The sequence below is a fragment of the Oryctolagus cuniculus genome, chromosome 19, assembly GCF_051225735.1.
Source record: "Oryctolagus cuniculus isolate XC-2025 breed Fujian yellow rabbit chromosome 19, ASM5122573v1, whole genome shotgun sequence".
Classification (NCBI taxonomy): domain Eukaryota; kingdom Metazoa; phylum Chordata; class Mammalia; order Lagomorpha; family Leporidae; genus Oryctolagus; species Oryctolagus cuniculus.
Window position 1 is genome coordinate 55,632,646 of NC_142885.1, and position 18,929 is coordinate 55,651,574.

General features: G+C 41.8%; 1 protein-coding gene across 2 annotated transcripts in view; it reads left to right on the forward strand.

Moving 5' to 3' along the window:
* Positions 1 to 18,929, forward strand: part of DNAH3 (dynein axonemal heavy chain 3) — a 179,718-nt gene that overhangs the window by 119,583 nt on the left and 41,206 nt on the right. For both annotated transcript variants that reach the window (XR_016226146.1, XM_051847854.3), the window contains exons 41-47: positions 8,175 to 8,278; positions 9,212 to 9,506; positions 11,046 to 11,225; positions 13,434 to 13,557; positions 13,648 to 13,804; positions 14,032 to 14,175; positions 14,909 to 15,575. Coding sequence is in view for 1 of the 2 variants with exons in the window: in XM_051847854.3 (XP_051703814.3) it covers positions 8,175 to 8,278; positions 9,212 to 9,506; positions 11,046 to 11,225; positions 13,434 to 13,557; positions 13,648 to 13,804; positions 14,032 to 14,175; positions 14,909 to 15,575 (1,671 nt within the window). In the remaining variant the exon portion in view is untranslated. The remainder of the gene's footprint in view (positions 1 to 8,174; positions 8,279 to 9,211; positions 9,507 to 11,045; positions 11,226 to 13,433; positions 13,558 to 13,647; positions 13,805 to 14,031; positions 14,176 to 14,908; positions 15,576 to 18,929) is intronic.

An 18,929-nucleotide genomic window follows, 5' to 3' on the forward strand; every position in this document is an offset into this window, starting at 1 on the left:
CAGCTAGCAGGCTATGGATGTGCCCAGGACCCACTCAGTTTCTGAGTAACTTTCCCCCATCCTGTCTCTGGTCTACCAGGATGGCCTTACCTCCTCCTCCATGTCCTACTCAACAGAAGCAGCATAAGACAAGCCATAATTCCCAGCATGCACTGCAGACTGGCTTCTTCATCTCTCCCAATAGCAGCTACTCTACTGAAAAGCAGGTTCAGTTTGGAAAAGGCTGTTGATAAGACTGAAATGACACTTTACAAGTGACCATTGTGAACGTATCCATAGAAAGTGAAGCTTTGCTTTGGTGTCTGTAGTAAACACACATTTCTATTTTCCTGCTAGTTTTCAAAATTCTCACTGTTTTTGGAGATGACCAGGGTAAATAATACTCATAAAAAATGCCTTTAAAAGGAACCCAAATGCTGCAGACTTTGCTCTAGATTAAGGAGCAATGGGGTGGCCAAGATCCAATGACCACATGTGATCAACTAATGCCATCTGTTGGAAGCAGCCTTGTCTTTCATCTGTGAACATTCAGTAAAAAGGGAAATTGCTCAACAGAGGGGCTGTCTAATTCTTCACATTGGATTCACTGATGTTAAGGTGCCATGGCTGTAATCTTCTTATTCATTGTAGACTCTGCTGTCTGCCATCTATAGGGAAATGGTCTGGTAACAGGAGGATCATGAGCCAGTCCTTGCAGACTAGTACTTGGCAAGCAGATGGACAGCCGCCTGCTTTTCTGTGCTTTATGTAACATGCATCTCTGAAGCCTGGGGCTGCCACTGAGGAGAAACCCAGTAGACTTTCCTGCATTTCCTCAAGCAAGCTCTTAAGATATTTCTCAGTCTAGCTCATCTGCTTTCTAATTAGAAGCAATTCTGCCCAGATTCTTTCCATTTTTGTTTCCAATGACACCATTCCTCTTTTTCCTTCCATGCCTTAATTTTTGGTAGAAAATTGGGAAGCTCCTAGCCAGAACTCATTTAAATCAAAATACATGTTTTTAATTATAAAGTATTTAAAGGTGCTGTCTTTTTAAATATAAGAATTTTATCAAGATTTACATACCATAACATTCACAAATTTAGGTGTACAAATCAGTGACTTTCAGTAAATTTACTTACTTGCGTAACAGTTTGAATACTGTCATCACCCCAGTAAGGTCTTTTATGACGATTTTCCATTAATCCTTGCTCCCATCCTCAACCCCAGGCAACAACTACTCTACTCTCTTGATTTACAGTTTCTGGATATTCTGTGTATGTGGAATTATGTAGTAGGTGTCCTCTTGTGTTTTACTTTGTTTCTGCTTTCTTTATTACCATTTTTAAAAGCTTAAAATGCCTTTTTATCCTTTTCTTTCTTTTTTTTTCCTTTTTATCCTTTTTACAGCAGCTCAGGGATAAAATTCTAAAGGGGAGACCTCCAGAAGACCTTTCCCAACTTCACAGGACATTGTTTTCTGGGTTTTACATGTTTTGGGAGCCATGGGGTAAATGACTCTCAAATAAATGCTGGAGGAACTATGCTGGGGAGTGTAAATTAAGGAAAGCAAGCAGGCCTTTAGAGGATTCTCTAAAGTTTGAATTCATATCATCTGGTGATACCTTGTGTGTCAACCCAGGGATTTGCTGGTCTAGAAAGTGCTAAATTTCCCTCTATTCACCAGTTCATTTTGTGACCTTTGAAAAATTGCTCACTTCTTGGCCGGTGCCGCGTCTCACTAGGCTAATCCTCCGCCTGTGGCGCCGGCATCCTGGATTCTAGTCCCAGTTGGGCCGCCGGATTCTGTCCCGGTTGCTCCTCTTCCAGTCCAGCTCTCTGCTGTGGCCTGGGAAGGCAGTGGAGGATGGCCCAAGTCCTCCCTGCATAGGAGACCAGGAGGAAGCACCTAGCTCCTGGCTTCAGGCCATTTGGGGGGTGAACCAATGGAAGGAAGATCTTTCTGTCTCTCTCACTGTCTATAACTCTACCTGTCAAATAAAAAAAGAAAAAGAAAAATTGCTCACTTCTAAGTTGAATCATCCACTGAAATATCCACTGAGGGGGGAGAGGGGTGAAGTTAGGCTAGAGGATGGCCAGAGGTAATAGAACTTCTTTCTGCTGTTCTCACCTTTCCACCTTTGCACCTGGACCATTGGTTGAGATATATAATCACAATGCAAAGGCAATGAGAGCCATTACTCTGAATGGAACCAAAGAAACCTAGAACTGTTACTAAGTGCCTTTCTGTGTGCCCAAAGCTATGCTAAATACTTGACACATAGAGTATCTTATTTACTCTCCACAGTGATTTTCTGAACTTGACATAAAATCAGGCCTGTTTTACAGATGTGCAATAGTAACCTCAGTCAAGGTCACACAGCTGGACAATCCACTTTAACTCCATTAAATATTTTTTCTTTGGCTTAAATGTTCTTAGCTCAACATCAGCAAGCAATGGGGGAAGAATGCTTTACTGATTCATGTTTTTAATGAATCCTTTTTTATTATGAAAGTAATTCAATTCTATTACAGGCAAATTATAAAAATGTATTTCTTTATTCATACCAACCTATTATAGGTTTTTTAGTTTTCAAAAACTCTTTTCTCTGCTTATGTACCTGCTTTCATCTCTCTACATGGCCACCATAATGGTTATATTCCATCTTTTATTCTATTTTTATCTGTCATTGTTTATTAAAAAGTTCCTATGTTAATAATTAGTTTTTGCAACAGTCATCTTAATGACTGAAAAGCATTCCATCCATCTTATGAGACATCATTTTCAGTGGTTTCCTAATATAAGACATGTAATTTATTTCTTTGTTATCACAGATGGTATTACATACTCATGTGTACAGATTATTGCCATATGATACATTATCAAAAATGGGATTTATGGCCAGCGCCCTGGCTCACTTGGCTAATCCTCCACCTGCGGCGCCGGCACCCGGTGTTCTAGTCCCATTTGGGGAGCCGGATTCAGTCCCAGTTTCTCCTCTTCCAGGCCAGCTCTCTGCTGTGGCCCTGCAGGGCAGTGGAGGATGGCCCAAGTGCTTGGGCTCTGTGCCCACATGGGAGACCTGGAGGGGGCACTGACTCCTGGCTTCAGATCAGCACAACCCGCCGGCCGTACTGGCCATTTAGGGGGTGAACCAACAGAAAGGAAGACCTTTCTCTCTCTCTCTCTCTCACTGTCTAACTCTGCCTGTCAAAAAAAAAAATGGAATTTCTGACTTAGAGATATTTCTCTGTATCTGTAAGCATCGTGCCAAATTGCTTTCTAAAAGTGATGTAGGTAACAAGAGTTGCAGAGTGGCGTAAAGCTGCAGAGTGATGTAGGATAACAGAAGTTCCTAATGAAATGCCTAATGAAATTAACAACAACCAATTTAATCCTAAAAATTTCCTAGCAATAACAAAGAAAGAGTTTCAACCTAAGTCTATAAACATTGAAAAGTGGTGGACAGGGAGATGGGGCAGATGTTTGGCGCAGGAGTTAAGACACCTCTTGGGACATCTACATCCCTTGTCAGAGTGACTGGATTAAAGTCCCTGCTCCACTGTCAATTCCAGCTTCTTGCTAATATGTACCCTTGGAGGCAGCAGGTGATGGCTCAAATACTTCCTGCTACCCACTTGGGAGTTCTGGATTGAATTCCTGGACCCTACCGTTGGCCTGGCCCAGCCCTGGCTGTTGCAGGCATTTGAGGAGTGAACCAGCAGATGGAGGACCTATCTCTTTCTCTCTTTCAAATAAGTAAAAATAAATTTTAAAAAGGGGTAGATGTAGTGGGCATTATGGCACAGCCAGTTAGCTGCCACCTGCAACACTCTCATCCCATATGAGCACTGGTTTGAGTCCCGGCTGCTCCACTTACAATCCAGCTCCCTGCTAGTGTGCCTGGCGAAGCAGTGGAAGATGGCTTAAGTATATGGGCTCCTGCCACCTGTGTGGGAGACCCAGAAGCAGTTCTAGACTCTTAGCTTTGGCCTGGCCTAGCCCTGGCCATTGTGACCATTTGTGAAGTAAACCAGAAGATGAAATCTCTCTCTCTCTCTCTCTCTCTCTCTCAGTCTCCCTGTCTCCCTCCCCCCCTCCCTCCCTCTCTCTTTCTGTGACTCTCTGCCTTTAAAATAAATAATCTAGGGGCTGGCACTGTGGCACAGTAAGTTAATCCTTTGCCTGCAGCGCTGGCATCCTATATAGGCGCTGGTTCTAGTCCCGGCTGCTCCACTTCCAATCCAGCTCTCTACTATGGCCTGGGAATCCAGTGGAAGATGCCAAGTCCTGGGGCCCCTGCACCTACATGGGAGACCTGGAAGAAGCTCCTGGCTCCTGGCTTTGGATTGGCGAAGCTCCGACTGTTGCAACCATTTGGGGAGTGAACCAGAGGATGGAAGACCTCTCTCTGTCTCTCCCTCTCATTGTCTGTAACTCTACCTATCAAATAAAATAAATAAAAATCTTTAAAATAAAATAAAATAAACAATCTATTTTAATAAGAAAGAGTAGAAGGAAGAGAAACAAAAGGTTCTGGTATGGTGCATCTTTTAATCTAGAACCTGCCACTCCACTGTCCTGTTAAAAATGATGTAGATGGAAAAGCAGATGAGTTGACAAAATTATGAAAATGCTCACTGGTAATAACTGATGTGGAGAAAAGTGGCTTATGATTGTTGCTGGGCAGTTGCAGAAAAGGTCTAAGCAAAACCCTCAATCATGGAAGCCCCTGCATAACGCTGGAAGACTTTAGTTGGCTCCAGGAAAACTACACGGATTTGTGTCTTCCAGAACCTCAGGGTGGATAGAGGTGCAAGCTGAATCCTACAAGAGCAGGACTTGTTACCAGTTGGGGTGTGAGAAGAATGGGCCCATGGTCAGGAAAGTTGACCAAATTTCAGAGTGTGGAGAGCCTAGGCCTCCCAGCAAGGGCAACTGAGTACTTCCCTTTCCTCAAACTACAGAAAAGAAAGCCACACCCCACTCCTTGTATTATGACTCAGAAAGCAGGGAAAGTAGTCCATTCCCAGATAACGTAGGGAAAGATAGCAGCAAGAATTTACCTTATTATATCAAAACAATAATGGCTGGTAATTGTCCAAATGTAAGAGAGAGACAGACACAGAGACTAATAGAAAGCATGATCCAAGAAATAAAATACTTCTGTTGAAAGAATTTAGCAGTAATAGGAATTTATTATTTTTTTAAGTTCATAGAGGAATTGTGGAGTGTACAGGAAAACAGATCTATAGATAAACTGAGTGGAATCAAAAATCTAGCAGCCAAACTCTCACATTTTCGTTGACTTGATTTCTGGTAGTGATGTCAAGACAATGGGGAAAGAATAGTCATTTTAAATAAATAATACTGAAACAATTTAATATATGACTGTAAAAGGATGGATTTGGATCTCTATCTCACATCCTTGTCAAAAATTAATGCAAAATAGATCAATCCCTTAAGTAAGAAATCCAATACATAGTATAGACTGTATATGCAAAGATATAAATGCATTTTCCCTAAAACAGTAGCAGTTTCTATAGAAAGTATGCTCTGTTCCTAGAAAAACTGATACAGAATAATTGACCAAAAGATACAATTTGATTAACTTATGGAGCCACTGAGGCAGACTTCGTGCCACAGTGGATTGGGATGCCCCATCTCATACTGGAGTGCTGAGTCTAGTCCTAGCATCTTCATTTTCCAATCCAGCTTTGTATTAATGCATCCTAGGAGGTGATTTCCCAAGTGATTGTGCCTCTGCCACCTATATGGGAAACCTGAATGGAATTCTTTGCCCCACCCTGGTTATTATGGGCATGTGAGAAGTGAACCAGTGGATTGAAGATCTCTCTCTCTCTCCCCTCCCCCAGCCTCCTTCCCTCCCTCCTTGTCACTCTGCCTTTCAAGTAGATGAAAATAAGCAAATAAACATTTTAATTTTTAGACTCCAGGATAAAAGAGATTCCATCAGGCAACTAGTTGGGGGTGGGGGGTTGATCAGGGAAATACCTGACAGACTTCAGATTCTGCACAGCAACTTAAAATACAGGAAAACAGAATAGAGCAAGGTCTGTATAATTCAGAGAGAACAAAAGTGGCACAAGAGTAGTATCCTCAGCCAAACATAGTTGAAATACAAAAGCAGCAGGCAGACATTCTTAAACATGCAAAAACTGAGAGAACTGGATATCTATATGTCCTTTCTTGGAAAAAAGAAAAGCAATTAACTAAGAGATGAACCGAAATAAAGAACTCTTAAGTGGTCTTTGTTAAAAGGCCTGACTTTGAGCATTGAGTTAAATATTGTACAGACCTAAGACTAAGGAATGAGAGAATTATGGTTGCAGAACAAAACACGAATGTTATAAACAACTGACAAAAGTTATGTCATCATCAACAACAAAAGGAGCTAGAAGGGAGGAGGTGGGAGGGGGAGTGAGAGTTAATCATCTGATCGTTCGTAAAGGCATTAATTAAATTGGTCTAAAATTGAATCACACTTGTATTTCCCAAAAAATGACGTGCTATTGGGACTTGTTTTAAAATATTCTAGACAGGGTTGGCATTTGGCACAGCAATTAACATACTGCTCGGGACACCTGCATACCACATCTGAGTGCCTCAGTTCACGTTTCTGCCTGCTTCCAATTCAAGTTTCCTGCTAATATGCATCTGGGAGGTAACAGATGATGGCTCAAATATCTGAGTCCCTGTTGCCCATCTGGAATTGAGTTCTAGGCTCCTGGCTTTGGCCTAGCCCAGCCCCAGGTGTCGCAAGCATTTAGGGAATAAACCAGCAGGCAGAATCTCTCTCTCTCTCTCTCTCTCTCTTTCTCCCTCTCTCTCTCTCTCTTTCTCTCTCTCTCTCTCTTCCCCTTTCAAATAAATAAGTACTCTTAAAAAAAAAAGGAAGAGGAGGGGAGGGGAAGAAGGAAAAGAGAGAGGAAAGAGGGAGAAAAAGTGGAAAGAAGCAAGGACAATTAGCATGATGGCAGCTGGTGATGGGAAATGGGTGAGGTAGGAATTGCAAAATGTGACAATTATTGAAGCTAGATGGTGAATAATTGATAGTTCATTATGCTATTCTCCCTACTGTGTTTTAACTTTTCACAACCACAGTAGCAAAACTAAAGTAAGTGGTTTTTAAAAAGCATAATGACTTAACTCTTTAAAGGCTTACAACTTTTTTTTCAAGATTTATTTATTTATTTGAAAGTCAGAGTGGGAGAGAGAGAGAGAGAGAGCAATGCAGTCTGCTGGCTCACTCCCCAAATGGCCACAACAGCCAAGACTGTGGGCAGGTGAAAGCCAGGAGCCTGGAACTTCATCCTGGTCTCCCACATGGGTAGCAAAGCTCAGGTATTTGGGCCATCTTCTTCTGCTTTCCCCAGCACATTAGCAGGGAGCTGGATCAGAAGTGGAGCATCTGGGACTCAAACCAGCACTCTGATATGGGATGTCAGCTTCATAAGCAAAATCTTAACCCCCTGTACCACAATGCCAGACCCAGGCTTACAGTTACATTTTTAAGTTAGGAAAAACCTCTTAGGACCCAGTATCTCTTGAAGTGAAATATGATGTTTCTACAGTTCAGTAGATTTTTTCATTTCATCCAGGTATTCTTTTCTTCTGCTATATTCAAGTAAAATTAAATTTCATGTTTCTGTTTAAAGACAGATGTCAGAATATTCCATTCTTATACAACCCTCTCATCTATCTTTCCTTCCATCTCCAAAATGTGTGTGTGCCTGGAAAGAGGTCTAGAAGCATTGCTGTCAAGTTGTTTGTGGATGTAGGATTTGAGTGATTTACTGAAATTTAAAAAAAAATTTATTAATATAAAGAGAACAGATTTCATGTTTTTCATAGATACAAGTCTAAGAAGATAGTATACTTCCCTCCTGAATTTTTAAAAATTATTTAAAAATACTAGTTATTTACATTATTAAAAACTAATTTGGTAACTTTTGTAATCAGCACTTATCATTTTTATACAAATAAAAAGGTCATTATTCCTTGAAAAGTGTTTCTTCAGTTTGTACAGTTACCAACAATGTGTAAGTTTCACAATATGCCAGTACTGTTAATTATACATGTTGGGTGCCTATAGAAGAGGTAGTCAAATACCTCAAATACAAAATGTAAACTCTTAATGTGCTAATGGCCTGTTCTGTTTCTTTGGGTCCAGGAAGCATCTATGATTTTTATTTTGTCAAACAAGGCAGTGGACATTGGGATACATGGACAGAGTATATCTCCAAGGAGGAAGAGCATATCCCTGCCGGCGCAAAGGTAACAGAGGAGCCTTGGCCATGGAAAGTACCCAGATATTTTCCCAGGTGAAGGAATTAAGAGTTCTCTGCTTCAGAAAAAGATTCAAACAGGAGCAAGAACCCTAGAATCAGAGAGACCCAGATTTCCCCACTAAGACTTCATTCTCTGCCTCAGTTTACTCAACCACAAAATGGAAGAAAAACACTTAAAGGATGGCTGCAGGTGGTATCCATAAACATCTGGAACATTCTAAAAGCTGATCAATGTGTGTTGATATTCTGATTAGTATCATTACAGTAATACCAGGAAGGTCATCGGTTCACCTCTTGATCATCTCAGAAAAAAAAAAAAAGATATTTTAAAATGCTCAGAGAAAGATTTCCTTGATCAAAATTCTCAGAAATGCTGTTTCTGATTAATGGGTTTTCTGGTTAGCAGATGATTCATCTATAATTTCTGTTCATTTCTGTCCTTCTGGAAAAATTTTCCAGATGTACTTCTATTGATAGAGTTTATTGGACATGATTTATCTTTGGTGGTGGAGGTGATTGTAAGTCTCTCAGGTCTGGGGTGGACTAGAAGCTGGTGGATGAGACAATGGGAATATCGACAGCCCAGTCAGACAGCAGGCACATAAGCCCCACACATAAGGACAGGTTAAGCAGAGGTGAGTGTGTGCTGACCTCAGGACACACCCTGGGGGCTGAATGCTATAAAGAAACCCTCAACCCTGAGGTCCTAAACTTTAATTCTTCTTAAAGACATAATTCAGCTGAAGCCAGGGGGTTGAAATCTTGCTAAATTCATGCAGATAAGAGAGTCCATTGTAGAATACGTTAAAGACTCAAGATCATGAAGATAGGGGAGAAGAATTTAAATCCAAGTTTCTTGACAGTTAACACCCAGCTCCTGGGCCCAGGACCAAGGCTCTCCCCTGTTTTTGTGGTACAGGTCTCAGAACTCATCATCCCTACAATGGAGACAGCCCGGCAGTCCTTCTTCTTGAAAACCTATCTGGACCATGAGATTCCGATGCTGTTCGTGGGTCCCACAGGCACTGGCAAATCAGCCATCACCAACAACTTCCTTCTACACCTTCCCAAAAATACCTATCTTCCCAACTGCATTAATTTCTCTGCCAGAACCTCAGCCAATCAGACCCAAGATATCATCATGTCCAAGCTAGATCGTCGGCGGAAGGGCCTTTTCGGTCCACCCTTAGGGAAGAAAGCAGTGGTGTTTGTGGGTAAGGCATTGTCCTGGGTCTGGATACAACCAGGTTTTACCTTCCACGCTGCAGGAAAGCAGAGCTTCCCACTGTAGGGCCACTACACTGTTCTTTTACTCTCTCTGGGAGGTAAAATATTTCTGGTTAATATAATTTAGTATTTATTCCCTGTCTTTCCTTTTTTCCTTTCCATTTAATGAGTAGAAGTTCTAGAAGGAGACTATGATATGTGGCCTCTGGCATCTCCAAAAGCAACAACACTTTGAAATGAACCCCTTATGCCATTCTATGTCAGATAAATATGTTGTCAGTAAATGAAGGAGCCCAATAATTGCTCGAGTATTTGCGAAGCACACATCATTTTCTCAGGACTTTGCCTGTTTACAAAGCACTTCATTCATTTCACTGGAGCCTCACAATCTATGAGGTTGTTAATCACCATTATATTTTTACTAGACAGTTAATTGAGGCTCCAGAAGGTTAAGTTCCCTGTTTAAGATGAAAGATCTAGAAAATTCTGGAGTCATGACAAAAACCTAGGTTTCTCAGCCAAATACACTGCATTTTCTACTGTCTTACTACTGATCCATGGAGTTCTCACTAAGTACAGTGATGTCCCACTCTTCTGGATGATCTCATGCCCTGTCTTTAAAACCCACACATTAATAGTAAGTTACATCTATCAATAATCTTGCCAACTAACATCAGTTCCTTAAAGCCCAGGATCCTATTTTATTTTATTTTCCCTTTCTTTTCTTCCTTTCATCTTCTCTAACATCCTGCTCTTCCTCTATATTTTTATGGGATGTTGAAAGCCAATTTAATCTTTGCAGCAAATATATCTATTAAAAATCTTGATTTTTTAACTCTAGGTATATTTTGGCTTAATATCACTTACCTTTAGTTCCTCATCTTTAACATAGAAGTAATTCTATCTTGCTTATAAAGTCATTATTAAATGAGATAATTTGTATAAAATTCCTAAAATGTTATCTGACGCAGATTGAGCACTCAATAAATGTAGGTTGAAGAAAATTAAAGGGCCCTCCATTGTATTGAGTGTCTCTTATATGCCAGGACTGTGGGGAAATGCAGTCTCTACCCTCAGGGAAGTCATTATCTTTTTTGCCATTTTGGTTTTGCTCGTATAAAGCCTTGCCCCCATTGTAGTTCAACTGTTACCTTCTAGCTGAATTAAATATTCTGTTGGCTGGGAGCTTGATGGTCTTACTCATTGTCATATCTCCAACAATTTACAAAATATCTAATACATAGTAGACAATCAGTCAGTATATGTTGGTTAAGGGAAATGGGAAAAACTTAAATGCCTGTTTGTTGATGTTAATCTGTGTATCTTATATCACAAGGGGCAGAGATCCCATTAAGGCAAGAGAGTTCCAGAACCCAGGAAAACCCCTTCTACTGACTGAGCCCTGCATGGAGCAGGGAGGGGACGGCTAGACTCTCCCACAAAGAAAATTATCTCCTGTTACTTCCTGTGACAGCAGAGGAGTCCATGGAGTTAAAAAAAGTGTGCGGTTTGGCTTCTTTCCCTAGATGACCTCAACATGCCAGCCAAAGAGGTATATGGGGCACAGCCCCCCATCGAGCTCCTGAGACAATGGATTGACCATGGTTACTGGTTTGACAAGAAAGACACAAGCCGGCTGGACATCATGGATGTGCTACTTGTGACAGCCATGGGACCTCCTGGGGGAGGAAGGAATGACATCACTGGTATGTGAAAGAGAGAGCTCCTTCCTCTTGTCCCCTCTACCCTAGCAGAGCTGAGCTACCTTCATGAGTGGGAGTTTGGTGCAAGGCACATTATCTAGAAAGAGCATGGAGCAGAAGTGTGTCGAGGATACAGCCTAGGTGTGGCTGAGCTCCAGAATTAATATTGCAAGCTGTGTGAAATGGGATGGGAAGATGAAAAGAGGAAGTAAGGAGTCTTTAGCTAGGTCTTAGAGAAACAGAGCCTATTTGAAAGGAAAGTTCAGTGTAGCCAGCATGTATCCCGGGAGAGAGGCTAGATTAAGGTCAACTGGGGGCACATGACAAAGTCACCCATTGTATTGTTACACTTCCATGATGGCCATGGACAATCACCTAAACCAAAGTGGCCTAAGCAAAATAATCATAATAGTAAAATAAACAGGAGTTCTCACCTATTATTAAAAATTCAAGAAGTTACTTTTCTTCAGATACAACTTGATCTATCCAGTTCTTAGGCATCTGTTTATTCTATATTCATTTATTCTTGGGCATCTATTTATTCTATATTCATTTATTCTATATAAATATTTGGTTAAGAGTCTTCAAACCATTCCTAGACTTGGGTTCTGTGACCTTGAACAAATATCTCCTCTCTGGCACTTAGTTTTTAATCTATAAAATAAGGAAAGTGGTCAGGATGATCTCAGGTGTCCAAATCATCACCTTCCACTTAAGTATTGAGTTGAAGAGTGTCTTTGCATTGGATTTAAATAAAGCAGTATCTCAGGTACTTAGCATCCATAAACTCAACATCTCTGTCACCAGTGAGAGAGAGAGAAGCTTGGTCTGTTACTTTTCTCTGTTCTAGCTATTCAAAGGAGAATATCTGTTTCCAGCACACATCACAAAAGAGTAGTTAATAACTATTATTTGCACAGCAGTGGACAGTTTTCAAGCTAGATTTAAAAAAAAATCTTTGAAAAGAGCCTATAATAAAGCCCAATGCCCAAAGACAGCCAAAACCACAGATGAAGTCAGGTGTATTAAGATGTGGCAGCCAGAGTGTCTACACACCATGGAGTGCTATGTGATTCCTGCTGATGAGCTAAATAGACTTGTCCTGGGTGATTTCAGGGAAGACTTAGGGAAGCAAGAGCTCTGTTCTGGACTGGATACTCTCAAGGAGTGGAGACAATCTGATGAATGTGTACCTTTATCATTTTTATCCAGGAGTCAGAAGGAATGAAGTGAGGTAGAACTGTCACTTGGTAAAGCAGAGACACTCACATTGGCTGAGAAGAAAGAAGTTTGGTCATTTTCAAGGTTGCAGAGCAGTCTTGTTTCTGTACTGTCCCTTCACAGCCATAGAATTCTCACATATGATGAATTTAAAGAAATTAAATGTAGGGGTCAGCACTGTGGCACAGTGGTGTTTTCAGAGAGAAAGATATGCAGGCAAATATATAAAGACAGAAGGTAGATTATTAGTTGCCAAGGACTGTGATAAAATGGGGGAAAGATTGTTAATTGTTACACTATTTCCTTTAGAAATGACAAAAATGTTCTAATATTATAATAATGGTTGCATAACTTTGAATTTACTAAAAATCATTGAATTGTGTACTTTAATGAAGTGAATTGTGTGGTATGTGACTTACTGAAATATCAGTATGACATATGTGTATATATATATATATACATATATATGTATAACTTCTTCTTATACCAAATTTCATATATGTAACAGTAGGTAGATATGGAAGAGAGACCCTGAATTAATAGTGGTTGATTTGAGCAGGGAAAGAATGGATTTGAGAGGTATGTGAAAAAAGGAAATATTCATTTTCTACAAAAGTATTTCTCATTTATGTGACTATTTATGCATTGCCTTTATCTTTTAAAAACAATCTTGGACACCAGACTAATTCTGTTAGCTAAAATTTCTTCAATCATAGAGACACTTCATAGCTATACTGACCCATGCAATAGCCACTTGCCACATGTGGCCCTTGACCACTCGAACTGTGGCTGAGAGTGAGGAAAGCCATTTTAATGTTATTTAATATTAATTAAGCTCAAATAGCTGCATGTGGTAGGAGGCTGGCATGTTGGTAAGCACAGCTCTCAAACGTGAAGGCAGAAGGAAAACGAACTCTCCTCTATCTCAGAGCCACTGGGTCCAGGAAGTGTGAGTGTGTATTCACACTTACATGTGTGTGTGTTTTCCAGGACGATTCACCCGCCATCTGAATATCATTTCCATCAGTGCCTTTGAAGATGACATTTTAACCAAGATTTTCACTTCTATCGTTGACTGGCACTTCGGGAAAGGGTTTGATGTGGTATTCTTAAGGTGAGAGGTTCCATGTCTTCCCAGATATTGGCTGGGAGTTTCTCAGGTCTGGCAGCTCCTTGACTTGTCTGCCTTCTCCTTCCTCCCAAGGTCTGGAAAGATGCTGGTACAAGCCACTAGGACAATTTATAGAGCTGCCGTGGAGAACTTCTTACCAACCCCCTCCAAGTCACATTACGTCTTTAACCTGCGGGACTTCTCACGGGTCATCCAAGGGGTGCTGCTTTGCCCTCACACCCACCTGCAGGTGAACTGCTATCATTTCTATTACAAAGATCATTCAGCAGTTTCCTTGATGTGTGGAATATATCATGATAGTAATAACCTTTATTAAGTACTTTGTCTCAGTATCATGCTGAGTATTTTATAAGCATTATCTCACTTAATCCTCACATTGGGTTCAGGATACTACTTGAGAATACCACTTCAGGTACCACCTTCCAATCATTCAAATAATTAACTGTGGATTTTTAGGATGTAGAAAAACTTATCCGGCTTTGGATCCATGAGGTTTATCGGGTCTTCTATGACCGGCTGATTGACAAGGAAGACAGACAGGTCTTCTTCAACATGGTGAAAGAAACCACCTCCAATTGCTTCAAGCAGACCGTAGAGAAGGTGAGTGGATTCCGTGATCATTCGGCCTCAGAAGTGGTCCCAGATGTTGGAACATACTACCCTCAGCTTCCACTGTAGACTGAGGACCCTGCTCTCTGAATCTTGGGGAGCAGTATTACATCAGCTAGTCATTTGATTTGTGATGTTTTACTCTGTGCGATTTTGCTTCCCTTGCATAGTAACATGTAAGTTTGGATCCATTCACAGTGGTTTAATATATGATGTTGTTTGTTTATAATTAACTTAAAATTTAACTGAACCAGCAAATGAGAGACACAGACCTCCTCATCCTTCAAATAAATAAAATAAAATAATCATTTTTATTTTAAAACAGAAAGAGAAAGCATCTAAAACATTTCTACTCTGGCACAAAGTAGGGACCAGGGCCAGGACCTGTACCTCTCTCTGGGGAAGGAGCAAGCTTATAGAAAAAAATGTCATCCTTTGACTGCCTCCTTGGGGGCCTTCAAAACAGACCACCAATATTTTAACCATTTGGTAAATAGACCTTCATCTTCATATTCTCTTTAATTTCCTTTCATCATAGTCCCTACAACCATCAGATCCACATACTATTTTTAAAAAATAAAACGAGAAACACTTGATGAACCATGACTCTGAAGGATGTACTCAGGAGGAACAAGCACATCTGTTCCCCTCCCTCCACACCACCCCCTGCCAGCCTGGCTGGGTCACTGGCCAAAGGTCCAGCTGAGGCTTATCTTTCTCACAGGTCCTCATCCACTTGTCACCCACTGGAAAGATCGTCGATGATAACATCCGTAGTCTTTTCTTTGGAGATTTCCTCAAGCCAGAAAGTGACCCCAGAATCTATGATGAGATCACTGACCTGAAACAGCTCACAGCAGTCATGGAGTACTACCTAGAAGAGTTCAACAACATCAGCAAGGCCCCCATGTCCTTGGTCATGTTCAGGTTCGCCATTGAGCACATCTCCAGGATCTGCAGGGTCCTGAAGCAAGACAAAGGTCACTTGCTCCTGGTGGGCATTGGGGGCAGTGGGCGGCAAAGTGCCACCAAACTGTCCACATTTATGAACACATACGAGCTATATCAGATCGAGATCACTAAGAACTACACGAGCAACGACTGGCGGGAAGACCTAAAGAAGATCATGCTGCAGGCCGGGGTGACCAACAAGAGCACTGTGTTCCTCTTTGCCGATAACCAGATCAAGGACGAGTCATTTGTCGAGGACATCAACATGCTGCTGAACACAGGTGACGTGCCCAATATCTTCCCAGCTGACGAGAAGGCTGACATTGTGGAAAAGATGCAAACGACAGCGAGGACAGAAGGAGAGAAGATGGAAATCACTCCTCTTTCTATGTACAACTTCTTTATTGAGAAGGTGAAAAAGAATCTTCATATTGTGCTTGGTAAGAAGACACAAACTCACTTGGCCCCTTTTTCCTGGGGATTTCAAGGTCTTTTCAGCACCCTAAGTCTAGTTTCCTTGTAAAGAGTCCCAGGGTGTATCCATCCAAGGGGTCAGGGTCTGGACTTCCTTTGGCAACTTCTCCCACTCTCCTGAACAGGTATTTTCAAACCTGTACCACTGTCTTCCATTCTCTAAATTCTCCTCTGAGAAAGATCATGTATTACCCTTGCACATAGCAAAGTCCCTGTCTCTGTGAATGACATCCCCAATCCATCCAGAAATCTCATAGCTGTAAAATCTTTTGTATTTAAAAGCAAGATTTATTTAAGTCAGAGAATTCCTGGTGGAGTGGCCAGGAGGGCGTTCCAAGAGAGGAAAACCCAAAGGGACTTGTGATACTGGGGTTTTTAAGCACAATTTTGGGGAAAAATAATCTGCCAATCAATAGAAAGCAAGAACAAACCGATCAAAAGACCTGATTTATAATCTTTTTACCCTGTCTGGCTTGCTCATGATAAAACAAAAGAGCCAGCCGGTACCACAGCTCACTTGGCTAATCCTCTACCTGCGGTGCTGGCACCCCAGGGTTCTAGTCCTGGTTGGGGTGCCAGATTCTGTCCCAGTTGCTCCTCTTCCAGTCCAGCTCTCTGCTGTGGCCTGAGAGGGCAGTGGAGGATGGCCCAAGTGCTTGGGCCCAGCACCCGCATGGGAGACCAGGAGGAAGCACCTGGCTCCTGGCTTCAGATAGGCGCAGCGCATCAGCCGTAGCGGCCATTTTGGGGGTGAATCAATGAAAGGAAGACCTTTCTCTCTCTCTCTCTCTCTCTCTCTCTCTCTCTCTCTCACTGTCTAACTCTGCCTGTCAAAAAAAAAAAAAAAAGCCATCAGAAGGGTGGGGTGGGATATCTAATTTGTTTTACAGTAAACTGGGAGCTCAGAAAAGTGGAGTCACCACCCCTTTGCTATTCTCATGATGAGCTTAGAAGCTCCCAAGGAGTGGGACAGGGGCTTTTGACCTTGCTAAAGATAACTTTTCAGGGAAGAAAGCACTTTGCACTCTAACTTTCCACTGGGACCAACCTGACTGCCCGCTAACCCGTCTGACTCCTCACATTCCCTCCCCCAGGAGAATAGACCCTAACTTCTGTTAGGAGGTATGGGAGGACAACCACCTGGCTTCTTCAAGCTGAGTAGGGGTGGAGTAGGGAACTGGAGTCAAGATAGGGTTCCAGCAGGAGGTGGCCTCTCTAAGGGGATGCAGTGCCAGCTGGAAGAAACTGCTTCCATCCGAGGTTTCATGTGCATGGCCATCTAGAATTTCACTGTTTCATGTCTGGAGAAAATGAATCTAATAAGCAGATTAAACTCACAGGGTCTAAAACAAAGGACAGAGTTATTATTAGAGGATCTAAGAAAGGTACTTTCCAAACCATGAGAAATTTTTCCCATTCGGAAGCAAAAATAGAGACTGAGAGAAGGGTCTTGATAGTAACCAGGTGGGTATTAAGGCCTAGCCAGGTATAAGGCCCAGACCTATCTATCTCTTCACATGGGGTACCAGAAGAGACATCATAAAGGAGGTGTGAACCTCCTTAGGGAAGGCACCCTGTTGACTTTCATTACCTAGCTGACCTGGGACAAGAGCTGGCCTGAATAAGGTAGATGGCATTCCTAAAAGGAAATTTACAATTCTGCCTGCAATGTTACTGACCCTACTTGGCCGTCCCTTCACCAGCAGTGGATACTTTGGAAGACGGGCCGAGTGAAAGACTTTTTTTCAGCTTAGAGCCAACAGGGTCTGCAGCTCTGACCCAGGAGTCCTTCAACCCCCAAGACAGTTCCTTTTCCAGTGATCCAGCTCTTGGCTAGCAGAGCTGCCAGGGCTCTTGATAAGCTGACTTCTATGTCCATCTAAAGATCTGCCTATCCACAACAAAAATCTATGCTATTTGAGGTGGACTGGCTTGTTGGGTCTCCTTGATGGCGTATCACTATGTAAAGCAGCCATTAATTGGCCTACCACCTATCTTTATGTTGCTCTTGGTGCCTAGCTTGCTCCTCTTCCTCCTGGTTTCTGGTAAAGTAGACCATGGAAGCAGCCTTTAATGTCAGCCAAGCAGGTGCTCAGTCCCATCCCCTATCTGGTGGACTGAGCTAGAAATCTAGTCACAGACGTGTTCTGATAGTGGTTTTTCTGTGAGGTAGTGAGGTAGTGAGGGCACTCATGTGAGTGCCCATGAGGAAAGCTATGTCCTCACTTTAAGATGACCACCTTATCTATAAATTTTGAAGTCATTAGTAAAACTTTTCTCTCCCTTAGTTTGATTTGAAAAGGGGGGTTTTGCCTGTTAACTATGCCAATGGCAAAATAAATCTAGCTACAAAATCCCAATTTAAGTTCTCATATTGGCTAGGCTATTTGGTCTCTATGTGACCAGGCTATTATTACAGAAAATTGTTAGCCATCCCTTTTATAAGGTATAAAGATCAAACTGTGCATCCTGGAGAGTCCTTCAGAATAGAATCAGTTTCCCATCTTGAAGAGAATAGAAAAATGAAGGAACAAGTCAAGCTTTCATAGCTGTATTTAATACTTCTCTTTCATTACCAAGTCTTATCCATTTTTACCTTCTCTCTCTTCTGTCTATCCTCTTATCTTCATCTCTTCCACCTTCACATTAGCTGAGCCTCCATCCTCTCTCCCAGACCTCACTTCTGTGGCCTTCTCACTATTCTCTCTACCTCCACTCTTTCCCATTCCAGACCTTTCTGTTCCACTGAGCCAAGGTGATTTTCTTCTTCACATGTTGAAAACATAATCATTGTGTACATTCACAAGTACATACACACAGAGAGAGATTAATTTCCATTAGAATAAGGAACAAAATTCCTAACCTGTGATCTTTTAAGGCCACTTGCTGGACTGTCCCCTATATCTTCTCCACCTTTGTCTCCAACCAAAGTGTTCTTCTCTCTGGTCTTCAGCCATACTGACCTCCTCACACTTCCACCTATGCATCTTGCTTCCTCCTCTCACACTGAGTCTAAATAAACAGTGGATAGAATTTGGGGTATAGAACCCAGAATTTGTGATTGGACAGATATGAGGTCAGAAACAACTTGATGGCCCACAACTTCCATGTGGGGCATCCCTGGCTCCCTTGTATCTATGAGTCAGTATACATGGAGTAAGTGGATCAAAAGGCTCCAGTCACTGGCTGAGCGACCTGAGGGATGCTGAAGGGGACAATATGAGAAGTGTACGGGAGATTACTCTGAGAGCTATAATAATTTATATCACATCATAAAGTTACATGCAAATGCCCCATGATTTCCCTAGACTTCTCAGATA